The sequence below is a fragment of the Symphodus melops genome (genome assembly GCF_947650265.1).
Source record: "Symphodus melops genome assembly, chromosome: 8".
NCBI lineage: Eukaryota > Metazoa > Chordata > Actinopteri > Labriformes > Labridae > Symphodus > Symphodus melops.
Window position 1 is genome coordinate 6,915,368 of NC_136698.1, and position 18,413 is coordinate 6,933,780.

The following is an 18,413-nucleotide window of genomic DNA, read 5'->3' on the forward strand; positions in this document are numbered from 1 at the left end:
GCCTCGAGGCTGGCTTTGTGTTTGTATCTTTGTCTGTCTGCGCAGAGGGAGAGGAACTGCTGAAACAACCTACTCTCTTTTACCCCTGATGACTTCTGACAAAAAAGTCTGATTGTATTATTCACTATTTAGAAAAGTAATGCATCTTGTGAGTAGTCGACCTCACATCATGTAATAAATATTATCTCATTACAAATAAAAATGTTTGGAAATGGCATGACTTTTCTAACTAAAGGTCTGATATCTAAAAGTGATGATGATGATGATGATGATAAACTGTTCACCAACATAATTTACAAAATAATAATTTTGGTCAATTGATTATTCAACTCTTTAAGTTTCAGTTGATCCAATTAATTAAGCAATGGTTTCAACCTTTTCTAATGTCTGGGACCTTACTTACAACTTGTGGCGCTATAGGCAATTATCAAGTTTCAACTTCGATAACGGTTACGATTTTTGCATTGCCTTGAATGTTTAAGTGTTTAACTTTGATAAACCCATATGAGGCAGATGTTTAATCAATGAGTAGGCTAATAAAGTTTAATAATCAGGATGCTAATACAACTAAAAAACTATTGTGATCATTATTATTATTTTTAATCAAGCAGCCCTGCTTAGAACTTGCTCTGATTGTAAACATGGAGATGTTATCCTAGAGAAATGTCTAGAAATGTTGTCTCAGTATTCAAATCTTGCACAGTTGCTATGGCAACCACATGACAGTGGGAAGACCTGCCGGTGTCTGTGATAAGATGTAAAAGGAAAAAACCTTGTCAAAATCCAAATTCAGTCTTCTGTCTGCCCCTCTCTCTTGTGCTTGTATTCTCCCTCTGCACGTGTACTCACTCACTCCCACACTCTTGCATGAACAGACCCTGATCAATTTGTTTTGGTAACATTGCCTGTAGGGACGGTTAAGGTCGCTCAATATTCCTACCTTCAGTTTAAGTTTATTTTTTCTTTCTACTCAGAACTCCATAAAGGCCCAAAGCCTATGTCACAAAACTCATTGCCCACTGCACTCCAGTCTCTTGATTTAATTAGTTTGAAATAAAGACTATTCTTAAATTCTAAAAAGTTCATATTGATAGTTATATTAAGTTAAAAAGCAGCTCCACCTTCACAACATTACTGGCCTTACAGATCAGTTTGTTTAGTCTGTTGGTATCAGCTACCTTCAGTTTACTGACTCAGTACACAACAGCAAAAAGTATAGAACTGGCCACCAGAGACTCAGCAGAGGATAAAACATCCTCAGCATTGTCCTGTACTTGTTAAAGGACCTCATGGATTCCTCAGGAATTAGAGGTTTGAGTCCCTTCTTGTAGATGGCCTCAGTGTTCTTTGACTGATCTAATTTATTATCCAAGTCCACTCCAAAGAATTTGTAGTCCACAACGATATCCACACGGACCCCCGAAACAAAGGCAGGGGTCATGAGAGCCTTTTTTCCTTCACAGCTCCACGATCATTTCTTTTGTCATTGTCACATTGAACTCCAGATGGTTCTGCTAACAGAATATTTGTTTTTGTATTAGATTCTCAAAATCGTCTTCTTTGAGTGAAAGTTGATCAGATTTTCAACTCCTCCTGGAAAGATGTGTGTTCATATAAATACATTAGGTTTGACAAACAGATGTCTCCGGGGTAACTCTGCTGGCAAAAACATCCCATTTTGTTTTATGTAAAACTTTTGAAAACCCTTATAAATATTATCTGTGACATTGGGGTTGTCCATGTTCAGTAAATTTTCCACAAGATGACCCAGGTTCAAGCCCTGGAGCTGCCCTGTGTGTCATTAACGATAAATGCTTTGTAGTGCAGGAGATTACTGGAAGGAATGGCTTAATGGTGGAACAACAAGTGACACACGTGTCATTACACAAGCTCTCACGCAAGCTGCAGAACTGTTCCCATGTGCTGCAGACATTTATGATTTCTTAGCAGTGCAATAAAAGATTTATAAAGTTCCAAAGAATATTGCCAAAGGGCTCAGTGACACAGCCGTGGAAGAACCAGAGAAAAAGTAAAACAGAAACTTGATGAAATTGGTCACACGGGAAAAAACACACTTCATCGTGGTTGCTTTTTAGGAGGTTGTCTTCCCCAACTCTTTCTGTCTAGCAGGTTTGAAATGAGTCTTCAGGTTTGTGTCTTTACATACAGAAAATAATTTAATTAGAAGTTTTGATTTATTGAACCTAAATCTAGTGCAAACATTGCAGCCTAACGTACCAAATGATCAGTTTTGGTTTAAAAGAGAAGCTGTTTCAATAGAAAGATGGAACAGCGGTGTTGTAAGAGCTATTGATTTGTTGTCAGTATTTTATTTGGTATTCTGTTTTAATTATATTCAGTATGGTTTGCTTAAGTTTTCTTGACATTTTCTTTATTTAGAAACGATAGCTGATGAAAAATGTTTCGCTAGTTATTACTTAAGTAAATGTAGTTTTGCATTATTAGTGTTTTTTGGCATTTGGGAACACTGTGGGCCTCTGAGGTTTTATAAGGAGGAATGCAGAAAGAAGACCAGCATGCTCCTGGTTGAGTCTATCTTGTTGTTGTTTTAACAGTATATGAGAGGCAGCAGGAGCCATGGATTTCTCTTTTTTTTTTTTTTTTTCTTGCTTTGTTTTCAACCATGCAAAACTATTGCATGGACAAAGGGAATTATTTTACCAGCGTACACCACATCCCCATGATGCGATCAGTGGCCTTGTGATTGATCATGTCATGTCAAAGGTATATGTTTTATATTGAACAAGCTAACTTGGCAGGAGCCTACTAGGAATAATTACATTACTATATATCATCAACACTCATGCTGTCACTTCTGTGTTGTTTGTTGCAAACTGCAAAGTTATCTGGTTTGCATGGTTATGGTTATAAGTCTGTCTGACATCTCCATCATAGTCAGAGAGCTTTGCTTGCAGAGTTTGTGTCCCCTGCATGTAAAAGTGTATTGGCCAGAGGCGATGCTGCTGCCGTCACTGACACTCTGGCATGACGATCGAGGCATTCACTCAATCACAGATTACCAATGAGTGTATTCCAGCTACAACACCTCGTGGTGGTGCTTGTTGTTCCTGTTGCCACATGGACATTAACAGAGCAGATGTGCAGCTGATTGTTTACTTTTAGGGCGTACACCTGCTGTGCACCCTGGACAGGGAATTACAGGCATCTGAAGACAGTGAGATTATTATTTAATTAGCACTTATAATCACAGGGCTGGTCATGTTTTCTAAACAAAACTATGAACATCATTAAAGCTAAAGGTTGCACCATTGCAAGTCACAAAGCTATTAGGCATGTTTATGAAGAAAAGAAGTCACTCCACCAAACAAGTGTTTGATTAAAAATCTATATTTGAATTGATGAACATTAAAAGATGCATTTATCTCGTTCAATTGGACTTTTTTAAATCACAAAACAAAAAAATGAAAAAAAGATTGTTACAAAATTGTTACATTATTACAATATTGCTCCTGCCTATACTACTACTGGATTGTATAATTTGGGTCCATTGGCATTTTAGTCGGTTCTTGTTTAAAATGCCACCTGCAATAAAGAAACCAGAGTAATTTGCATTCAAGAATTTTCCTCTGTACAGTATATGCCATTTTAATATATCAGACTTTAGGATGATTATTTTTAAAATGTGTTTTTGTGGAAAAACTGTAACTGCACTATACCAACGCTTCCAACTTAATGTATGTCAGACAATTCCGAAAAGAAAGAACCTATAACTTCATTTGATCCTGGTCCTTGTTGGATTTCCTGTGGCTTGTGTGAGACTTTTTGTACACGTCACATGTTTTTGAGCACCTCTGAGCAACAACCCTAAAAGTCATATAGCGTGTGTCCCAAAAACATCACAAGCTGTTTCCACCTGTTCTCTGCCTTCTTTGTCAGGAACAAGGAGAACTGGCCGACGATCTCTTAACAGGCTGCCAGTGGTGTTTCTTACACCCTCTGTCACTTCATCGTCCCTCCTCTAATTGGCTCGAGGGATATAAATAACCGAGTGTATCTATCACAAGACTGATTTAATAGCTTCACAATAGCTTCAGATTTTTGTCCAGCCTCATTTCCTTAGTTTTATTTATTTGATCAATTTATTTATTTATTTATTTTGCATCAAACAGCTTTGCTTGTTCAAGGAACTGCATTTTCATTCACTCAAATGTTTTGAAAGAAAACAACACAATAAGTTTTTTTTCTTCAAAGTATATGCCAATAAATTGGACAGTCAGCTTGACAACCCCTCATGCAAATCAAAATCATTTTCCTAAGATTGTCTCTTTGAACAGCGTATTCCTCTGAGAGCAGCAACAATAATATTTGACCCAGCTGGCCCTAAAGCCAACTATAAAACCACAATGACCTAAATGCTGGAGCCACATTATTTGCATACAAGAGAAGGTATTTAACTCTTTGTGGTATTAATACATGTAAGCAGTTGAATTTAGCTGACACTATAGAGATCTGGTATCGGTGCCTCTAGCCCACCTGATTATGAATTTACTTTTCTTACTTGAAAGACAGGATGATCAAATCTTCCCTTTTGCAACCTATATACACAAACTTTATGAGTGTTTAAAGTTTGCATTCTCTCACAGACTGTGTTCACTGGCAGACTTTGAGACCATGAGCTGTCATTCTGCTCACAGCTCTAATAATCACCATCATTGCCATCTGGGAAAATTAAATGTAGTTCAATTGACGCACAAACCCTTATGTAATGACATTTATGTTGACACCGATGATTGCACCTCATTACAGGGCTTGGATCTGAGATAGGATGTTTTATAATGACAAAGTTAGACAAAGTTGAGATGGATTGACTGTGTATGTGTTCTGCGTCAGTTTGTTGGTGGGGGTGCAGGCGGGATTACTGTTTTTAGTCATTTATAAATCTACATGTTGATTTATGTGGCTATTAGTGTGAGAGAGATAATTTACCCCCTTATTCAGCTCTGGGACGTAATCGATGACTATGCTGATTACAAATATTAATGGGGACACATTTTTCACACGTTTCATACACTAGTGTTGTAGTACTTAGAATTTGGTGTTGGACTCAAGACCAGTCTCAAGACTGCTTTTTGAAAGTCTTGTCTCGGAATTAACAAAAATGTTTACTCTGTTTTGTTTTGAGTCTCGGACCTCGTGTACTTCTGATTTTAAATCAAGACTGGTCAAGACCACCACTTATATATGTAGGCGTACTGTAGGCCATTGTTTCACATCATTACTGGGACTAAACCTTTTTTTTAAAGTAATATGTGACTCTTAGATAGTAGTGAAAACTGCAAATGCATGCATGACCAATGCTGTGGGCATATTTTTGTTAACTGTTTATTTCAGGAATTTACAACAAATGTATAATTTATCTTAGAGCTTGAGTGTTTCACTTTTACATTTACAAAAACACCCAATATTTAAGTTTGAACCCATTTCAAAGCATCTCTGTATTTTGTGTTACTGCAAAGTTTTGAAATCCGTTGTCATGGGAACATTCTTGATCTGTCAGGTAAGCCAGAGCAGGAGGGGGGAGCAACTGTGCAAACAGACTAGGCCACAGCATCTACTGCAAAGCTTATGAATGTGAAACTTAGCATCCAAGAAAACTTTCAGATGCTCTAGTTAAAAAAAGAAACTGGGTGTTTGGAAGAGGGATTATGGTGGGAAAAAAAAGAGATCTGCAGCGAGGAGAAATCCTTTAGTTGAAGAGAGCTAGAAGAGGGGAAGAGCCTGGGTGCCTGACACCAATGATGCATTATCTCTCTGGGACAGTTTGGTATTTGTAAAATATTTAAGTTAGTTATATACTTTCTCTAAATTATGGACTATGGTCTTGCAACTGTGAGATTCTTAGTAATTTTGTAACTATTTCTGACGCTGTCGTCGTACGTCATCAGTGCGTAGACAGTGTTTGTGTAACTGCTTTCTCTGCCAGAAGGAAATGACAGAAGAGCTGCACTGCAGGTTTAAAACCAGTTGAGCTGAGGTTGATCATTGCAGTACTCCAGTTTGTATTTGATACAGGTCAAATATTCTCTCCACATTGGCAGATTAGCTTTGCTTGGATGAGACTAAAAGGAAGTGTAAACACCTACACTATCCTCCTCTTCTTCTTTCTCTCTTCTCTGAATGAGTCTCTCATTCATTCAGAGGATTCATCAGGGAATTCTAAAGCCATGAGCCAATTTGCAATTATCTCCGAAGCGAACAATTTCCTATTCTTGTCTAAATATACATCCCTCGTTGTCCTCTTGGTGCCATACAGGGCTGATTTAAGTGGTGTTATTTTCCTGGACTGTTGGGAAATGCTGTGCTCTGTTTTTAGCTTTATTAGATTACGTAGCTGTCCCAATGGGCCTACAGGCCTGTGTAAAGGAGAAACACGGGAGGCCACCTGTCCCATATTCCAGTCTTTCGCTGATTCTTTCCACCATCTATCACTATCTTTCGTAATGTGTACGCAAGCAGTTCAATCAAATCAAATCTCCTCCTTTACTAGGTTATGTCAGAGGAGAGGTGAGCCCAGACCCCCTCACTGGGAGAGTGGGACATGGAGAGAGGGAATAAGAGGAGAATGAATACCATTTGAGGAGAGGAGACATCATGAACAATTCAATACATGCTCAAAGATGAAGATGGCAATTGAGAAGTAATTCATTCATGATTCTTTTTTAAACAAGTCTGGAGTGGACACAAGGGCAGACAGTCTTTGAGCTCGTATCAGAGGTCATAGTGAAATGAAGTATGATGGGTCATGGATGGGGATTACACAAGCCTCTTACCAATGTTGTAATATTTTCATATCAGGTTTCAATAATTCCGTCACTGTCACAAGTTTGAAAATACCCTCTAATGGGTTTTGGAGAAGGAACCCCGAACCAAATATGTTTTCTAATATACTCATTTGCTCCAAATTACACATACTCTGTTTAAGCATTGGCAATGACCTAAGGCTGTGAGCACTGATCAAAACAAGCCCCATTGTTGCAATAAACAAAAACAAAATGCACTTACTAATTGCACAATGTGGAACGGTGTGTTCCACATGGTATCTGCCAAAGTGTAAAAACCCTCCAGTCAAGCAGTCATGTGTGGAAAATGACAAGCTTACAGAACATTCCTGAAAATACAGCGTCATCATGCATGTTGTCTTCTCACCTTGGCTGTGTGTAAGTTTCCACGTTTTAAAAGATCCAACTTCATTGTGTAGCTGCCGGAATAATCCAGTTAATGTCTGTGGGAAGTCACTACAGGGGGCTCTGAAAAGGAACAGGGCGGGGAGTATATATTCATGACTAGAAAGCATTCAGATACATTTACAGAGATTGAACAACTCTCTCAATTTATCCCTGTAACTGGAAACCATCCAAATACACTGTAGACATAGATTGGAAACTTAATATGGAAAAAAGACCTATACATATGCTATTCTCTAATACTGGCCTGAGTACACAATTATTATTTATTAGGGTTGGTAATTAGCCACCCACATGCTGGAATGTGTTCAACATACCAGCCATGTTGGTGGTTTAATAAAAGGAGCGTAACAACAACAACAAAAAAAAACAATGTAGACTGAATACCAGTCTTTAAGCTTCTCAGCTGTAAAGTTTCCCACTTGAGCCCGGCAGCCAGGATCACTGACCAAACTGTACCGTCTTTTCCCCATGTCAGAGCGGTTATAAATGGTATTTTTGATCGGCCCTGTGCCACTGCCATTTACTGTACATCTCTATGACCATGCATGCATCTAGCTGCTAAAAGTGTGTTTTAACTGATGAATAGATTGCAGCGAGGCCCCTCCCTACATTGTTTATCTTAGTTTAATTTCAGGTCATCTTTTCTTTACAGCCTCATGTGTTTAATAGCCTAGCCACCCTTTCTTCCAATGCCCTCATGTCTGTTGTGATGAAGAGTCGGGGACCACCATATAGGCTGTCATTGTCTATCGTTCAAGTCACGGCAGAGGTGCTGCTTGTTAACAGGCGACTGCTTGGGGCCCCATGCCAGTAAGGGGCCCCCAATGGCTGAAAAACCAAAGCATTGCCTCAAAATGTGCAAATTTTGCAACGACAGTAGGAAACCTGCCTTATGGGGCCCCATCTGACAGCTCACACTCTCAATGTCCTGCTGAGCGTTGCAGCATAATTACTGTGAAAACCAAAATGTATAAATACAAGAAAATGAAGAGGAGTTATCTGTCTGGGAAATAATAATAAATGCTAGTTGTACGGGCCCTCAGTGAGTTTCTTTCCTAAACTGAGGGAACTTAAACTTGACTTTAAAAACCAAAACAAAAAAAGACTAAATTTAGCAAAGCCCCATTGAAATCAAACTGTAATTTTTTTGAGTCACCTGGCAGTATTTAATGGTTAAATGGTCGTGTGGAGGGGGAATAGTTTGGCTTATGCACGTGCACCAAGTTCCAGATAGATCGTCATTTGTGAAGGGAACGTCGCATGGCGGTGTGTGCACACCATTTGTGGGTTTTTGGCGTCGGTACACTGTTAGCATGTATTCTGTGCAGTTTTATAAATGGGACTCCTGGTCCTGATTGTAGCAACCTGAAAACATTCTTGCAAAACTCTTTTCTCTCTTGTTCTTCTTCAAGGGGAAAAAACTGCAGAAACACATGGAATATATTCATGCTTTTCTTTTAATCACTTAATAGAAAAAGTATTTCAGAATTATTTTTGAACACAATATACAATATAATACCATACATTGTGTGAAACATTGAATAACCCACCTGCAACAACTGGTGGACTTGGAACATATTATTGACAATAAAAAACCCATCTCTCATGCAGATAGTGCTAAATCTGGCTAACCATTTGGACACAACTAGGACCAAAACAGCTCAAACATAGAAAAACAATGTCAATACTGACAAATTTGAATCTCAAAACTGCTAACAAGTTTGGTCAGAAAGAGTTCACACATTAGCACAATCAGTTACATAAGATCATGTTTCGTTGTTAATTCAGAACGATTCACATCAGTGCAGGGAGTATTGAAGCATGCTACCAATACGCTCCCCGTGTTATCTACTTTTACATGAAGTGCGTTAAGTGTAAAAGGAGTCAATCGTTTCCTGTTTGTCAGTTGAACCTGCATCTGGTCTCGTATATCAGCAATCTGCATTCAAACGCTGGATGGAAAAGCTTAGCCGCTGAGAGAAAATGAGCTGATTGTGTTCTTGATACCAAGCATGGCGCTTCCTTAGCTAGCTTTTATGTATCCTTTATCCAAGCCTACACAGTTTAACATGTCCTCTATGTTGCCTCTGGGTTGCCAATTTGCTGCTGTCAGGTAAAAATATTGTAGCTTCGAAAACTAAGTTTCACTCAAATTGATTTGTGTCCAAAAAAAAAAAAAAATGGGGGTACAAATACTTCATGATCAAATTAGGGAATTCTACATCCTTTGTATAATGCAGCTTTTATGAAGGGAAAATAAAATTATACTTTCACTGGTTTATAAGAATCCAAATTGATGCTTAATATCTTTGCACAATGGTCTTGAGAAGTTGAGTTGTGCTGTTTCAATTTAAAGACAATTCTATGTAAAAAATATAAAAGGCAACTTTTGAGTTACAACATTTCCATTTGACAGCAGCAACACGCGTCTTTAGCTTCTGCTCTGCTGGGTACTCAAAACATTGTGCGAATATATACTTAGATATATTTATATATATTTATATAAAAACAATATATAATACATGTATAAAAAGACTCTAATCCGGAGTCTTCTACACATTAGACACCACCACTTCCAGGTAATGCAAGTGCATATAAATTAAAATAGATTTTACACTGAACCAGTATTTCTTATATATACAAGCTTAAAGTAGAGAATAAATACACACTGTTATAAACAGCAAAAAGGACCAACTTGAGCTCCTAGCAACAAACAGTAGAGACAAAGGTGTGGGGTGATGGGGGTGAGGCCTAATTACAGACGTTCATACATACTGCACACTTACTCATGCTGGAGTGAAATTAGATGAAGTACCTTTGAGTTTATCAGTAAACCATGATGGATATGAACAGATGGGATTTAGAGATGCATTAAGAACACCCATAAACAGAAGCAGGAATGTAGGGTCTGCAAACCATTTTTAAACCATATTCCTAAACGCTTCAGCAGACATTGTTTTGAATGTTTTAAAAATAAAGCGCCTAATTATTCCTTCCTCTCCCAAAAGTGTGTATCCAGTGCTTATATCTCTGCCAAATCCTAATAATCCCACTGTCCTGGAAACCTTATACAGTGAAGGGGGAGGGATACAAAAAAAATCAATTGACGTCAATGAGCAGACGCTGCACTTGAGGGATTTTTTAATGGTGAGGAAGAAATAGCTGGCCTGATTGTTTTGGGGTCGTGTCTTTGAGCCCTGAGGGTTTGGTAAACCATGTGAATAGTGGCGCTGATGAGGGTCTAAGAGCGCCTTTCAGACAGGCAGCTGTATGAGCGCCTTTAATCATCTGGTCTGGGCCTGATTGCAGAGGGGTAGGGGGGCGTTATATCAGACGGGTCTCGGGTTAAGGCCAGTTCTTACTTACATGATTATTAAGACTGCAGCATACATGTGGGCTAAAAAAAGATTCATCGCTGTTGTGCATTTTGTCCTTTTCAGACATCTCATATTGTATCAAAGACTGATAATCATAAGAACTTTGAACTTTGGCGTCTCTTTAGTGAGACTTTTGGTTTTAACAGGACCTGCACGTCTATTCCACACCACAAAAACAACTATTTGAAGCACAAATTAAACAAATCACGTAATTTTACAGAAATATCTGACCATTCAGTTGCAAGAGTAGATTTCAAAGATTTGAGCATTTTGCATGAAGTCTTGTTTTGGTGTGAAAAAGGTTGGAAGCCCAAATGGTCTGCAGACCATTACAAAGAAAAGTAGAAAAGATGGAGTGTGAAAATAAGTGATGTATCACTGACACTCACAAACTTTGAAGGTGCAACATAAACGAAAAGTTGACGTGAGCATTCTAAGGAAAACGATGTGCTCAGATCAGAAAACAACCGGATGAAGATGTGTGTAATATGTTGGTGTACATGTTTCCTTATGTTGATGAGTTTGTCCAAAAGTTGTTTGTTGACGTTTGTTTGGATTTCTCTATTGCCCAATACATGGAAGACTGTTCTCTTCTAACATACAAAAAGATCTCGCTCTTTCAGATAGAAAAAAAAAAAATCACAGACATACTAGAGTGTTCAATAAATAAAAAACTATTATAAAGACAATAGTAAAAAAAGGCACACAAAAGTCCATTGACAAATGGTACAGGAAAAAAGTAAACACTTTCTCTTCTATACAAATGTGTCTCCATCAATAGATCTTACTCTATGCTACTTCTAGATCTTTGAATGTAAAAAAAAGTCTGAAGGTACAAAACTTCTCTCAGTAGTGTCGATGTCCTTTAATGCCAGTCCAGAAAAGAAAAGGAAACTTTTCCCAACTGGCCGAAATCCTTCAAGTTCCAACATCAGTCTTGCCTGTCCATCAAGACTAAAATGTTCGCAGCCATTATTTCCTGAGAACTCTGAAGCCGTTCCACTGAAACTGTCCGTCCATGACTGGCTTCAAACACCCAAGTGCAAGACGCCCCCGTGTGGGACGAAACTAAGCCCTTGCCTGTGGGCTTTTTAAAAAGCACAGCTGCAAGAGGATCTCCCCTCTTTTACCCAAAAAGCTTCCAAATCACCTCGTGAGCACATTGACGGAAGCCCTATGTGTCCGTAGGTGATGCCTCGTGCGTCACAATCTCTATTGCCGGCTCCATCATGTTGCCGTCTTCTTCCTGCTCCTGACTGTCCAAATAGTCCAGAGGAGGGGAACGAGAATCTCCTAAACTATCCTCCTCTTCCAACTCTTCCTCCTCTTCTTCGTCCTCCTCCTCATCTCCATCTTTCTCGATTCCATCCAAGTCCTCCTCCTCAAGGGTCAGCTCAAACTGAAATTTCTCTCCACCTCCTTGACCCCCTGTGTTTCCCCCATGCGTGCCTTGGTCATAGAAGGGCGGGGAGGGGCTCTGGGGGATCATGCTCTGGTACCAGTTCCTGTTGTCCTCCAGTGTGTCCAGGATGTCCTGGGCATCTGGGTGAACCAGATCAGCCCAGGTCTCCCACAGAGGGTGTACAATGTAATCTATAAAACCCACCTGGGAAGAAAAAAGGGAAAAACTCAGAAGCAGAACTCAAATTTGATTCCCAAATGTAAATATATGAATCGCTTTATATCCTTAATTGAGTTCCTATATTCCTGATTGCCTACCTGGCTCTTCTCCACTGAGGCTGTGTGTTTGTCACACATAGGGCTGATCTCCATCCCCCTCTCCCTCTCTCGGTCTCCCTGGTGGAAGAACTCCTCCATTATCCGATCAGTCCACTGGCGATACAGCTCCAGGGACTTGGTGGGGTTACTCAGGTCGGCACAGTGCACCATGTTACGCAGCACCTATAAACAAGACAACATTGCAATAAGTACATAATAAGCCTTTTTTTCCCCTCACATTGATGTTATCAAAAACGTCCCAACTTTATTTGTTCTTATCTCCAACACTTTAATTTAAAATCCTTCATCAATAAAAGACAAAAAACCAAGTATTTTTAACATGCAGGAAATAGAATATCTGTTAGCAATACAACCATTTATGTATTTTGATTGGAATAAAACATGTAAGTGTTTTTCATTAACAAGAGGTTGTCTCATAAAGGAGAAGTCCTGGAAAATGATTAGACTGTCACTTCATGTGTTCACGGAGTAATTTAACCTTCAATGAAGATGAATGGTGTGACAGTAGATGCAGAGGTCATCTATGTCGACGCCAAGTAATGACCATTGGCTTAGTGACCTCCAGCACTGACTATTGATTTGAGCTATTTAAAGCAGGTGAAAGAGAGTGTAAAGACTTTCAAATTACAAATGTAGAGTATGGGCCGTATTGGATCCCTTCTTTTGGAGGTGGTATTACTCGTTTTACAAGTGATGACATTTTTTATTGCTAAAAAAGAAAAGACCCCCTACCTGTATCCTGTCGGTGTAATTGTCCAGCAGCAGCACTCCAGAGCTCGTCACCTTCTTTGTCTCCACCATGGTCTTCAGATCAGCCAGCAGACTCATGTGTTTGGACATATCGGTGGCCAAAACCTACACAAAAAGGAAACGCACAAACAAAACACCCACCATGCTCAGATTCAGGATGTTTCCAGAAAGACTTGGATTTAAGTCCAGATGACAGACTAATAATATAAAAGACAAACACCATGCTTACCATGTCGATGATCATCTTGCGCAGGGACTGTCTCTGTTTTTTGGTGAGGTTCTGGAAGATATCACAGTTGTCTTCCTGCAGCAGCTTAAACCCAACAGCCAAGTGATGGTTCTCCAGCACAGACTCATCGTTGTACATCAACGCCAGCTCGGAGTCTGGAAAGAAGTTAAAAAGAGGTTTTTATACTTTTGCCCTTTCCACGACTGCTACAGAAACAATAAGATCACATGACTGACTCCTGCTTTGACTTACTGGTATTAATGAGAAATTGGTTTGATACTCCAGGATGGTCAACATCATGGATAGCTGCAGCAAAGATGGCTGCTAGGATCTCGAGATCTGTGAAGACGGCCTGGAAGAGAGAAAACAGGAAGGGAAACATTGAACTATTACTGAAGATAAAGACCGACTGAGAGAGAAGAGACACAGGCTCATACGAGGCAGTTTTTCTGGACAGGATTTGCTTGAAAATGGTTTTTAAACTTAATGAAACACAAGAAAGTGTGTTTCTGTCTTTCACATTTGTCAAAGGAAGCACATGTTTTGTTTAAACTAAACTCATAAACTAGCCGTTCCTCTCCAAATCATCTCTATGACAGGAAAGTAAGAGAGTGCAGCACTGTCTGCTAGCTTTCGGTAGACAAAAGACCGGGGCGTTCTGACCTGACCGTTCCTTTCCAGCTGTAAACCCTACCAAAGAAAAGCATGCAAAATTCTAACAAAGCAGGCATGGAGGAAACGAGGAGGCTTACTGAGTGAAGTCATGTGAGCAGGGTAAAGATGAATTAATGGAAGGATATGTTGCAGGCTTGGTGACCCAAGGAAGTGGCACATGAGATGACGTAAGAACTCGATGCTCTAATTTAGTTTTCCTTTATTTCTGTAGTTGTGAACATAAACGAGATACAACTGAGTGTACCATATGGAAATTTATAATACAACTTACATCCAGGGCTGGGGTGGAGAGGAGGATGTGTGTGGATTGGGCGACATCAGCAGCATGCAAGCTGTTGTGGTAGGCCACATCTGAATGGTAGTGATCTTCCAACGTCATCATGTAGGCCACAAACGTATCCGTTGGGATTTTAAATGTCTTCAATAGGTCTCGCTCCTGGAAAAAAAAAAGAAGGTGGGGAACGAGTGAGAATGTGTTTGCTCGTAATCAAAATGTTGAAAAAAAAAAGACAGCAGAGATTTCCTTGATGTCGTTCTTACCTGGAAGATGGCGTACATGATGCAGGTCAGAGGCCGGTTGTGGGAGTACTCCGAGACAGTGAAGATGTTCAGACCCCACTTGTTGAGGTCTTCCAACTCCTTGGACAGCAACTCCTCCTTGTCAGTCTTGACACCGAAGCGTGAGATGCTGCTGCCGGAGAGCGAGGGCCCATGGGAGATCTTCTTGACCCCGCTGATCTGTGTCATCAGCTGCTGCTTCTTCTTCTCTCGCGTCTTGGACGTTGGTGAGGGGATCTCCACCTCATTCTGCTTGTCTGAGGGAGGGAATAACAGATGTGTTGGATTTTTCTTTTTTTTTATTATTGTGGAAAAGGTTGATGCTGTGAGGAGAAGTGGTTAAAATTGTGTTCTAAACCTCATCTCAATCAAGCAGAACCCAGGTGCACACCTGCAGCTGGTTAAATAATGTACTCATTCATCGTTTCTCCATACATTTATTTGTTCATTCATACCTCTGTCCTCCACCTGCAGTCTCTATCTGAGGCCCCACTGTTCCCCCCTCCCCTCCCCGCTGCACTTTCTCTCCCAGCTGAACCTCAGCGGGAGTCTCACGTCTCATCTTCTGTTCCTTTCAATCTTATAGGTCAGTCCATTGACAGACTGAGAGCCGGGGGCTCAGGCACAGTGAAGGCTGCTCTATAAAGTCGGTCATTCAATGAGCTGCTGCATCTTTCACGGCTTTATCAAATCACTCAGTATAGATTGGGATTTATGTGTTCAGTGAGTCTGTTCACACACATTCGGTCTGGCTACAAAAGCACACAGGAAGGCAAAGCTGTTGTCTAATACTTCTTTCAAAACAACTGTATGTCTCTTCACACTATCAACATCAAACCCCAACTGAAAACAGGCCGGGTTTGAAATAACCAATCAAACACAGAAGAATTGAAGGAAACCCAGCAGGGACCAGCTATCGGCATGTATGTGAGCCCCGCACAAAGCAATCTATCAAACCCGAACTCAGCTCATCGCTGGCCTATCAGGCTTCCCCTGTGGAGGGTTATTCAATTATCAGCTGTAATTTAAATAATCACGTTCACTAGCATGCACTCCTATCTCTCTCTGCCTCTCTTGCACTGTGTCCTCTGTTTTTCTCTACGTCTCGTCCTTCAGTGGTAAATGAGACTGGGCAATTAATCGCTCTCCAATATGTGCCGCGCGGGAAACAACAGAAAGAGCAAAAAAAAAAAAATCACCTTGTAATTGATAAAACAAGTCATTATTATCACCCAGTGTTTGTGTTTCAGGCCTTCATGTGAGTGACAGACAAGCTCATTCCTGTCATCCAAGTGCTCAGGTAGAGGTCAACTATCAACATGAAATGACTGACAAAGTCAGTTTGCTCTGCAGTGTGTGGGTCTGTAACTTGAGTAGACCCTCTTGTAATTTTCCTCCCTCTCTCCTTTGCAGGTCTTTAGACCCCGATTTGCGGGAAAAATGAGCAGAAGAATTACAAATCTGTTCTGCTTGCTTTGTTCTTTCTCCCGCCTCCCTCCTGCACCTCTCTCTTCGCCCACGTTTATTTGGATTTTTCATTCTCATTCTTTTCATCCTCCTCGACATGCTCTCTTGTCAGAGACTCAAATACATTAGGGATGGTGTGTGGAGGCTTTTTCAGATTTTTTTTCTTCTCTGTGGTATATTCCCTAAGCTGGTGTGTTGTGCTGCTGGCCGATCAAAGGGAATTACGATAGAATTATGCAGTCAGGACAGCTGTGGCAGCGGGAAGGAGCACGTGAACGGGCAGCAGGTTGCAGTCTAAAAATCCTGACTGGACAATCAGAAAATCTGGTCTGGGAATGCCCTTAATGTTTTGCTTTAGAATCTGTTTTTACTTTGTCTACTAGCTTGACTACAATAAAATACGGTAAGATAAAGCTGTGGTTTTAAAAATAACCTTTTTTTAAAATTGGCATAGAACAGCAACATTTCATGTCTATGAGTCAGAATGGATGTTCCACCAAAATAAAATAAAGGCCTTAACAATGTGGACAGTCTGATGGTCAACTGAGCCAAACAAGGCCGGCTTCGCTGCTTCAGCAGTTTTTGTTCCTGTTCTTCACTGACATGTTACATGTTTTTTTTTCATTCTCCAGCCAGCAGGGTCTTTCTAATTTCTTTACCCAAGCAACGACCCTCTCTGTCTGGGTTCTCAGGGCAGAGACAGAGTGGGAGGAGATGTAGAGGGACAACAACAAGGTGTCCCTGCTGACAAAGATGCATTAAGGTGGTGATGAGTCACCCAATCTCTTATCTCTCCGCCAGCAAAGGGGGTTCCTCCGTTCCTCTGTTTTCGCCTCCACTGCAGTCATCTCCCTCCCTCACACTTTTTTACTTCTTTCCTTTCTCTCCTCAGCCAGTTTCCTGCTCATTAAGATCTGGCAGAAAGGAACCAGTGACAACCCTACACCGGATCACGATGCCAATCGATCCAAAGATACTATAAATACCCCAATGTGCATTCTGCCTGTCACCAATTGTCAATTTTGTCCATTTCTATTAGATTTTAACAATCTGTCCTTTCCGGGGAATATCGCACTCATTAAATCTTTTTTTTTTTTAAATCCTTTAAAAACAACTGAGGTCTTTTTTTTTTTTATTATTTTAAAAATCAGAATCTAAACATAGAATACTGTGTGTATATATATATATCTGACACATGCTGTTATCACGCTGGCAAACTCATCAGTAATAGTCTCATTTAAAGTGACCACATTAAATTCTTATTATCTTATCTTATTCACATTCATTCTTAAAACTTGAAAAAATACATTTTTTATTTGCATGTGATGGCCATTTTGAGGGCTATGCCCCCCAAACAAAGCTAAATGGTGCAGTGCTTTATGGTACGCCCCCACAGAAGAACCTTCCCGAGCAACTTGCACGGCTCAACATCATGAAACACACCGAGCCTCGGAGAAAACATTGCAGCAACCCAGAAAAGGGGGTATATTTGTTGACAATACACATTGTTTGTTTCGTGTACAGCTTGCGGTGCTTTATTTTGAACATCCAAAATGGTGAATTATGTGGTGTAATTTTTGAATGCATGTACACAAGACTTTCATTTACCTAGGAAGGTGTTGGAGATGAATTCTGAAACCTGATTTCCAGACCGACTCATCTCCGATAGGTGCGTCAACTCCCGATTCAACATTCTCTTGAACTGCAAGAGAGAAAGGAGGAGGAGGGAGAGAGAGGGAAAATGCCGTCAGTTACCACATTAGGAAAACCTGGAAGAAATGATGGTATGGGATCCCATGGAAAAAAAACAGCATTACACAGCTTTATAGCTCTAGTTAAATATGCATTAATAACAGCATGGGGGGGGGATTTATTAGAATGTGGATTGTTATTTGTGGGCCATCACATTTTAAAGCCCTTAATCGGAGCCCTGAAACCAATTTACCGTTTTATTGCTGGACCACATTTTTGGGGTCCATGTCACTGCTTTACTTGCGTCATTGTGAAAGGATTTCAGTGATGTCAGGATGAAATGAACACACTGCATCCTACATCCCTTTTGACATTTTATTTCTATGTCCTATCTCAACAATAGTTGACAACAGCTGAAGTAGACGTATGCATTTGACAGTTCACGGAAACCAAGGTACTGCAGCAGCAGCTGTTTATGACAAACTGATGCATGCGTATGCACACGCACCCACATACACACCAACACATCCAAACACGGCTCTGCAGAGGGCTCAAGATGGAGCCTCAGCCACTAACCACTGCCAAACACCAACTCCCCCCCCCCCATCTCTCAGCATGCAGGAAATATATTTTGGGTGCAATCAGGCTATTAACACATCCTTTCATTTTCATTTCAAGGCTGTTTCTTAAGAATTG

The 18,413-nt window shown here is 40.2% G+C and overlaps 1 protein-coding gene across 5 annotated transcripts in view; it reads right to left on the reverse strand.

The window, feature by feature from the left end:
• Nucleotides 1-8,668: 8,668 nt before the first annotated feature.
• Nucleotides 8,669-18,413, reverse strand: part of pde4ba (phosphodiesterase 4B, cAMP-specific a) — a 151,900-nt gene continuing 142,155 nt past the window's right edge. For all 5 annotated transcript variants that reach the window (XM_079351282.1, XM_079351283.1, XM_079351284.1 and 2 more), the window contains 8 exons: nt 17,634-17,727; nt 14,541-14,815; nt 14,272-14,436; nt 13,578-13,677; nt 13,326-13,480; nt 13,079-13,201; nt 12,326-12,508; nt 8,669-12,212 (listed from right to left, as the gene is read on the reverse strand). In XM_079351282.1, the coding sequence (XP_079207408.1) occupies nt 11,781-12,212; nt 12,326-12,508; nt 13,079-13,201; nt 13,326-13,480; nt 13,578-13,677; nt 14,272-14,436; nt 14,541-14,815; nt 17,634-17,727 (1,527 nt within the window). In that variant the 3' untranslated portion in view covers nt 8,669-11,780. The remainder of the gene's footprint in view (nt 12,213-12,325; nt 12,509-13,078; nt 13,202-13,325; nt 13,481-13,577; nt 13,678-14,271; nt 14,437-14,540; nt 14,816-17,633; nt 17,728-18,413) is intronic.